Raw genomic sequence first — 8,069 nt, 5'->3', positions numbered from 1 at the left:
GGACGAACTGGATTCGACTTTGCTATCGCAGAGCAGTAAATAGAATCCTTATCATCACATGAATACACGTAGCAGTCAACTTTGTCAACTTTCTACGGAACTTTTCATATGCCATGTCAATGATATTCGGAGGTAGTTTAGGCATTGTGCATACGGGCCCACGACCTGTTTTATCTGACTAATGATATACTTCTACTCAACTGATAGTTTACTTTGTGCAGGTAGCAAATAACTGAATGGGTTGTTGAGTTGGCCCAATCAGCTCAAACTTTCATCCTTATAGGAAACTGGCTGAAAATACTAAAACACTAAAGTTTGGGCATAACTCCGCCTATGTCTTCTAGGCATAGCCGGTCCCAAGCCCGGGTAAAGGAGGAGGGTTGTGATAGGCTTGGCGAGCCAACGTAAAAACTAGCCAGTCCCATAGGTATGAAACCCATTTGAGCGAGAATAGTACTAGGATGGGTGACCTCCTAGGAAGTCCTCGTGAAAGGGTTTCATATCTAAGGGTTGTGATAGGCTTGGCGAGCCAACGTAAAAACTAGCCAGTCTTTTGGGTATGAAACCCATTTGGGCGATAGTAGTACTAGGATGGGTGACCTCCTGGGAAGTCCTCGTGAAAGGGTTTCATATCTAGCCTACCCCAACTTGTTTGGGATAAAAGGCTTCGTAAGTAAGTAAGTAAGTACTAAAGTTTGGGCATGGCCTGCAGTGCTGCATAACTATTTTTAAGGCAAGGTTAAAAATCAAACCAACACAAGAGCAAAGATTGTTGGAATATGTTAAATAATAGCAGTAACACAGTGAAGAGGAAACAAGATTAAGCTAATCTAGACAAACTACCTTAGATCTTTGCTAAAACTTGCACAGAACATAATAAAGGCTTCAAGAAGTTGCATGCAGCGCACCTTTTTGTCGATATCAAAAGAGTGGTGGCCCTGTTCCAATATAGAGTATCGCCGCAACTTGGCAGGACCCAGCAGAAACAATTCACCCTGTAAACAATATTGCCGTGACAAGGCTCTATCCCCTGAGTGCAATTAAGTGGGTTGCAAGCATATGTTTTCCTGTTCCTACCAGTCCATTTCTGTAATCCCTGAATTAGAATGGAATAATGACCCTAAGATATAAGGAAAATGAGTTTTCAGATGGGAAAAATCTGTTGTGCATTACAAGCCAACAACAAAACAATATCCGAAGATATCTAAACAAAGTACCAAGAAAAAAAAGGTACACTTAGTATGACTAAATGTGCAGTTGGAATGAAGAGCGTAAACACGTTAAGTACACCTAGATGTTCAGTGCCACTACACTGTTAGGTCCAGAATTATATGGATTATGTCCAAAGAGGTTGCAACCAAAGGAATGCGCTAAAATCACCCACAGTTCACAAGCTTGTTCAGTATTCCGCAGCAATGCTAATAATCAGATGGCTTAAACATGCATGCCAAAATATCTACAGCCTGACTATTCCATAAAATTCAGGACCAAATCGATAAATATGAAGGATGTTACGTGTATACAGGTGACACATGACATGAGGCTAGTATCAAAACTTTTGAAAGGTGAATAAGACACCCCCCGTCGCGCAATACAAGTAGTTCACGCATCCACCAGCAACCGTCCCATGCTGGCTGGCATGCACAAGGAAAATGACCAATCACACTTCACACAGGTTCCTTCCAACTTCACGGATCAAGGGCCTCTTTGCTTAGTAATGTCAAAACATAAACATAGGATTCCTATGTCAGGTTTGAATCCATTATGATTTTGGTTTGTTTGATCGTCTGACACTAAAATAAAGTATTCTTTCCAAAAGCTTTGAGTGGACGCTAAATTTTCTATGAAATGCAGTACAAAAATTATATTTAGGAAAAAATTCTGTATGGTTCAATCCTACAAATCAAACGACCAACATAAAAGAAATTTCCTAAATATTCTAATCCTTCATAATTCCTATGAAAATCCTTTGAATCAAAAAGGACCCCAAAGGATTTCATCACCGGCTTAGTCCAGCCAAAGATACACAAAAAAGGAAAGGCTGAGTGTCAAACAAAAACACATATATTATACATCTGAAAACAGAGTGCGCTGCAAGTATCATCTTCAGTTTTGAGGCTCCATCGTTCGGGAGAAACTGATGATCATTCTGATACAGGGCATTCATTTTTTTCTCTTTTTGTCAAACGGCCACGATGGCCGGATTCCACTATCATTGAGATAACGGAACAACAGAAAGTACCAGCATCCTTTACGTGCAGAACTCAAAGTAAAGCCTAAGCTGGGAGTTTTTCTACATGAAAGACCTAAAGAGCGCGCTTCACGACGGCACAGAAGGCCACCAAAACAGTTCAATCTCTGAATCTCTTTCACCAGGAAAGCACAGAGTCAAATGGAACGCCAATTGATACCAGTTCAATCAGGTACTAGCAATACGGCCTCCAACTTGGAGAACAAATCTATCCCAAGTGGTTCATCTGGTAAACCAAGCGTCAGATTGGATTGTTTTCCATGTCATGCAACCATACCCACATCGAATGCCCCCGGATCTCCATGGAAAATTGAGACGCATATGACAATATACCTAATTTGCAATCCTTGTAGTCGCCCTCACCAGACACAGATCCGTCTGGTCACACACAATTCGACATAAGCAAGAAAAATGATATTACTTACGTAATTTCGAGATGGTCACACATCCATCCGATTTTTCTCTATTCGCTAAACAAGTATAGGATCAAAGTTGGACTAGCAAAATGTACAACGCAACACAGCTAGCTTGGCACTAAAAGGTGAACATTGTCAAAAAGATGAAAGGAATATTCAAAACATTTTCCTATTCAATCTTATGCCTTCTGGGAAGGGAACATTGTTATCTTGACAAAAGAGATGCGCGTTTCTCCTTTTATGTTTCAGTCACCGAGGATATGTAAGGAGCACAAATCTTCTTTGGTTTGAGCATGGGAGTATCAAACCAGATATTTTGCCTATATAGGGAACCACTAAAACCACAAGGGCATATACAAGTACAATGGGTATATCTCAGTCTGCTTGTGGGGCCTCAGAAAGTAGGAATATAAAAAACCTATGATTTAAGTGGCATGTCCTCTTGAATCCTATAGGATAGGAAAACTATGGGAATTCTGATCAAAGAATGTTTGCAAACACAGGAAAAACAAATAGAATGCAAATGAAACCTAAGAAAAAATTCCTAAGGATTTCAATCCTGCGAATCAAACAACAATTGTAGATTTTTTTTCCTACAGAACAAAATCCCCGAAAGAGCCTATAAAATTCCTTTGAATCAAAGAATCCCTATATGTTTTTCTAGCATGTAATGTGATGTCTCTTCGGTATCACTAGCTGATATGGAGGACAGCCTGAGGTAAACAAGGTATATATTCATATTTACCCCCCCACCCACCCCACCCCCACCCATGTGAAGAAGGAACAAGTGGATTCTATTTTGCTATTGCGGAGCAGTAAGTGGATTCTACTTTGCTATCCCAGGGCAGTAAAAAGAATCCTTATCATCAAATGAATACACGTAGCAGTCAACTTTGCAAAGTTTCTACAAAACTTTCCATATGCCATATAAATAATATCCGCAGGTAGTTCAGAAATCGTGCTATAGTCCTGTAGGGATGCAAGTGAACGGACCCACGGGCTGTTTTATCTAACTAATGGTATACTTCTACTTAGCTGATACTTCTGCAGGTACCTAACCAATAGTTTACTTTGTGCACAATAGCAAATAGCTAGATGGGTTGTTGGTTGGCCATCAGCCCAAACTTGCATCCTTATGTATGGATAGGCGAGCCTATTGAATAAAACTGAATGGTTCCACTAGAAAAAGAATATAACAGAATTGTATTGTAGAAAACTGGCAAAAGAAATACTAAAATACATGATGGCCTACTGCGCTGGATAACTATTTTTAAGGCACGGTTAAAAATAAAGCCAACACAAAAGCAAACTACCTTAAATAAGCAATATCAGCAACACAGTGAAGAGATGCAATGATTAAGCTAGTGCTGGTCTAGACAAACTACCTTAGATCTTTGCTAAAAGTTGCACAGAACATAACAGTGGCTTCAAGAAGATGCATGCAGCTCATTTTTTCGGCAATAAGTAGAAGAGTGATGGCCCTGTTCCAACATACAGTATTGCTGCAACTTGGCAGGTCACGGTAGAAAAAATTCACTTTGTAAACAACAGTGACATGAGCAGGCTCCTGGCCTGAGTGCAATTAAGTGGGTTGCAAGCATATGTTTTCCATTCCTACTAGTCCATTTTATGTAATCCCTGATTTTGAATAAAATAATGACCCTAAGCTATAAGGAATATGAGTTTTCAGAAGGGAAAAAATCTTTTAATGCTGTGCAAATGCATTACATGCCAACAAGAAAACAATGTCAGCAGATATCTAAAAAAAATACAAGGGAAAGTACTTAATACCAGTAAGCATGCAGTTGAAATGAAGAACCTAAGCATGTTAAGTACACCTACATGTTCAGCGTCACTACATTGTTAGGTTCAGAAATATGGTACCCATTATCTCCAAAGAGGTTGTGACCAAAGGAATGCGCTAACTATCGTTTACAATTCACAAGCTCGTCCCAGTATACCACAGCCATGCTAATAATAGGATGGCTTTAGCATGCATGTCAAAATATCTACGGCCCGACCACTCCATAAAGTACAGGATCTAATCGACAAATATCAATGACGTTACGTACAGGTGACGCACAACATGACGCTAGTATCAAAACTTTTGAAAGGTGAATAAGACAACCCTCATCGCACAATACAAGTAGTTCGTGCAAGTAGGTCATACATAGACACAATTTGTTTCAGGTCTGTAGAGAGCTAGGCACAATAACAGACAAAGGCTAAGGCTGTTAACTGGTAGTCCTCCAGTATATGTCGGCAGCGGATCCATTGGTTGTGGCCCATGTTCTACAAGATGTGCTTGATCCATTTACATCAACTGTTCCACTCAGGATAGCTTACAACAATAGGCTAGTCCTGGCAGGTGCTGAGCTAAGACCATCTGCAATTGTAAGCAAGCCACGAGTTGATATCAGTGGCAGTGACATGAGAGTTCTCTACACCCTGGTAAGCTTCTAACTCTAGTAGTGGACAATATATGCAAATCCTTTGGTTATTTCACTCTTTTACGTGGTTTGTTAGTATAACTGTGAAGGAAGCCCATAGAAGGAAAATGTCTCATAGATGATTAGTTTACTCCTAGCAAACTCAAACGAATCATATGTTAACTTTTTTGAGTTTGTCTTTGACTTCAAAAGATATTGGTGGATCCAGACGCCCCAAGCCCAAGTCACCCATCACTAAGGGAGTACTTGCACTGGTAAATCAAATGCAACATGTTCTTTCTCGCTAATTCGATTCCAAACCCTCCACCCATCTGTTTTCTGCCCCGAAACTTTTGATATATGCTTCCTATTTAATTTGCCCTGATTACGATATATCTCCACTCCTGTGTAGGATGGTGTCAGACATCCCTGCAACAACTGGTGCCAGCTTTGGTATGATGTCATGCATAACAATTTGTTCAATGTGATTTTTGGTTTTAGCTGAATTTTGTGGATGCAGAAATCAGGCCATGTTAAGTTCTTTCCCTCAAATGACTCCATACAAGTTAATTCTAATATAGCCCATCGTTAACGCCAAGATATCTTAAACCATGACAAAGAATAACTATAAACAGGGTAAAATGACATTTGTATGTACAGCCTAAAGAAGCAAGAACTCTTAAACAGTGGTATACTCATGAATTTCCTTTTTCTATCTATACTATTTATACTTGATTTATTTTTCACGTGTACAAACACAAAATTCATGCGATCAATTAATATCATTCAATCTTATACTGGTTTTGAAGAGTTTTATGATATATTTTTCTACCAACTAACATATACAGCAGAACAAAGGTTACCCCCTATACATGAAGATTATATTAGAAGACACCTATTTGCCTAGAACTGAACAAAGTAGACTACGTTGCAGATAAATAACTAGATATTTCCACCAAGTTGAATTACTTTTGAAACTCTAAACTAATTAATATTAGGGTGCTCTTGCAGGCCAAGAGCTTGTAGTTTATGAAAGACCAGAACCCAGATCTGGTATCCATCGGATGGTATTTGTGCTGTTCCAGCAACTAGGCAGGGGTACAGTTTTTGCACCAGACGTGCGACACAACTTCAGCTGCAGGAACTTTGCACGGCAGCACCACCTCAATATTGTGGCTGTCTCATATTTCAACTGTCAAAGGGAAGGTGGATCAGGTGGAAGAAGGTTTAGGCCAGAAAGTTCTCAAGGGGAGTAGAGATTAGATACTACAGAGTAAAGACCATTGTATGCTGCACCGTAGTGTTGCATCACAAATAATGTGTAGCATATAGAATACCCTGTATCATCTAAATATGCAGCATTATATGCATCTTCAGCTATGATGAGCTTGATGGGATATATCTCAGTCATTTGTTAATCATCTGATCACGGAGAGTATTCTTGTGGGAATACAAAAGATAAACTCAGGCTTTTACAATATTAGTTAAGCTCAACTAGTTTATAGTTCTGAGCACCTGCTTTGCATTTCAACAAGTTCTATTAAATAAATCAACACACTGTAAATTATCAAAGGTATTTTTGAAAGAAAGCCCAAGATATTTTAGAGCCCACAAGTGGCAAAGTAAACCCCAAGGTATGTCCAATGTTCGCATTATTCCTTATTCAAAGCAACAGGGGTGCTGGACATTCACATCATTACATCAAACACTTAAAAGTGAAAACATAATATTACAAGACCCCAAGAGCAGTCACAACTTACAGCAGAAGCATATCATCGGGAGGAACCGATCACTTCCTCCCAAGGTGGCATACCTCCACCAGTTCCCAGGACTCCAAGCTTTTATCCTCAGTATCCGTTCGATAAAGTGCGAGCTCGGAGATCTCAAACTGCAGTCCAGAAATTTCACTGTCCATTTCCTCTACTTTCTTCCTTGCTGCTTCCTTCTCTTCGTCTGTTAGATCCCCATACAGGAGACTTACATGTGGCATATATGCTGCAATCGTGTAAAAACCATGAATCGATTGTCATCAACTTGTCAATGTTTCAGGATCAAAATACAGGTACACTCACGGGTTGATCTCTGAAACCCGAAGTGGGCGCAGAAGTGGTCGCTTGTCTGGATCACCTGCAACATTCAGATAACTTGGCATAAGCAGAAGTGCAGAGCAAATAATCGAAACGTTGTGCAAACCACACCTCTCAGAACGCATCGACCTCTCGAATCGCGTTTGGGGAAGGAACAGAGGAGGGATTAAAGGTAGGGGGCTGACCTCGGGGGTGGGCTCGAGGAGGAGGTAGACGCACTGGTAGAAGAAGTCGCCGCGGGCGACGCCGGTGACGCGGGCGGTGTAGGGGGCGACGCCGGCGGCGACGGCGGCGGCGCGGAGGGCCTGGATTGCGGCGGGGCGGCGCATGCGCACGGCGCCGACGACGGTGGCGTGCGGCTCGAAGGGCGGGCCGCCGTGCGCGGCGCGGAGGCCGGCCATGAGGCCGCGGAGGCGGTCGCGGACGGGCTCCGGCGGGAGGGCCCACACGGAGTACACCTCCTCCGGCGACTGGTCGGTGGGGTCCATGCGGGCTGGGCCTGAGCGGCGGTGGCGCTTGGGCTTGGCGAAATGCGGGGTGGGAAGCGGAATATGCTTTGCTGAAGAGGCGATCATCACCGCAGAGTAGATTAATGGAGCCGGTGCTGCGATTTGTTCTAGATCCTCCACCGGCAGACGGGACACTGACTGTGGGAGTTTTCAAATGGAGCTGGTGGGGCCACTGGCAGACGGAAGCCGCGAACGCACCAGGATCACCAATGTTACACGATTATATAGAAAGTAAAAAAACAGTTTGTCTAATTTCATCTAGATGTTTTTTAAGGATGTCACATCTAAGCTCCCACAAATAACACAACAATAAGGACAAAAGAAACTGAAACAAAAAGAAATAGACAACAAACATACTAGTAGATATCATGTCATAT

The 8,069-nt window shown here is 41.7% G+C and overlaps 2 protein-coding genes across 4 annotated transcripts in view; one reads left to right on the top strand and one right to left on the bottom strand.

The window, feature by feature from the left end:
- The window catches only part of LOC119287166 (cyclic phosphodiesterase-like), a 10,041-nt gene extending 2,228 nt beyond the window's left edge, over window positions 1–7,813 (bottom strand). The window contains exons 1-4 of one of the 3 annotated variants that reach the window (XR_005140759.1): window positions 7,369–7,813; window positions 7,169–7,223; window positions 6,857–7,091; window positions 909–1,096 (exon numbers count right to left, since the gene is read on the bottom strand). Coding sequence is in view for 2 of the 3 variants with exons in the window: in XM_037566702.1 (XP_037422599.1) it covers window positions 6,886–7,091; window positions 7,169–7,223; window positions 7,369–7,758 (651 nt within the window). In the remaining variant the exon portion in view is untranslated. Of the gene's footprint in view, window positions 1–908; window positions 1,097–3,494; window positions 5,054–6,670; window positions 7,092–7,168; window positions 7,224–7,368 lie in introns of those variants that run through there. The other 2 variants (XM_037566702.1, XM_037566690.1) reach the window with 2 other exon arrangements.
- On the top strand, window positions 4,921–6,495 carry LOC119287185 (protein RICE FLOWERING LOCUS T 1-like). Its single transcript, XM_037566711.1, has 4 exons — window positions 4,921–5,118; window positions 5,310–5,371; window positions 5,509–5,549; window positions 6,108–6,495. The coding sequence occupies exons 1-4, from the start codon at window positions 4,924–4,926 to the stop codon at window positions 6,350–6,352; spliced, it is 543 nt and encodes a 180-aa protein (XP_037422608.1). The 5' UTR covers window positions 4,921–4,923; the 3' UTR covers window positions 6,353–6,495.
- Window positions 7,814–8,069: the final 256 nt, after the last annotated feature.

The sequence above is a fragment of the Triticum dicoccoides genome, chromosome 1A (genome assembly GCF_002162155.2).
Source record: "Triticum dicoccoides isolate Atlit2015 ecotype Zavitan chromosome 1A, WEW_v2.0, whole genome shotgun sequence".
NCBI lineage: Eukaryota > Viridiplantae > Streptophyta > Magnoliopsida > Poales > Poaceae > Triticum > Triticum dicoccoides.
This window is presented reverse-complemented; position numbering and strand designations above follow the sequence as displayed.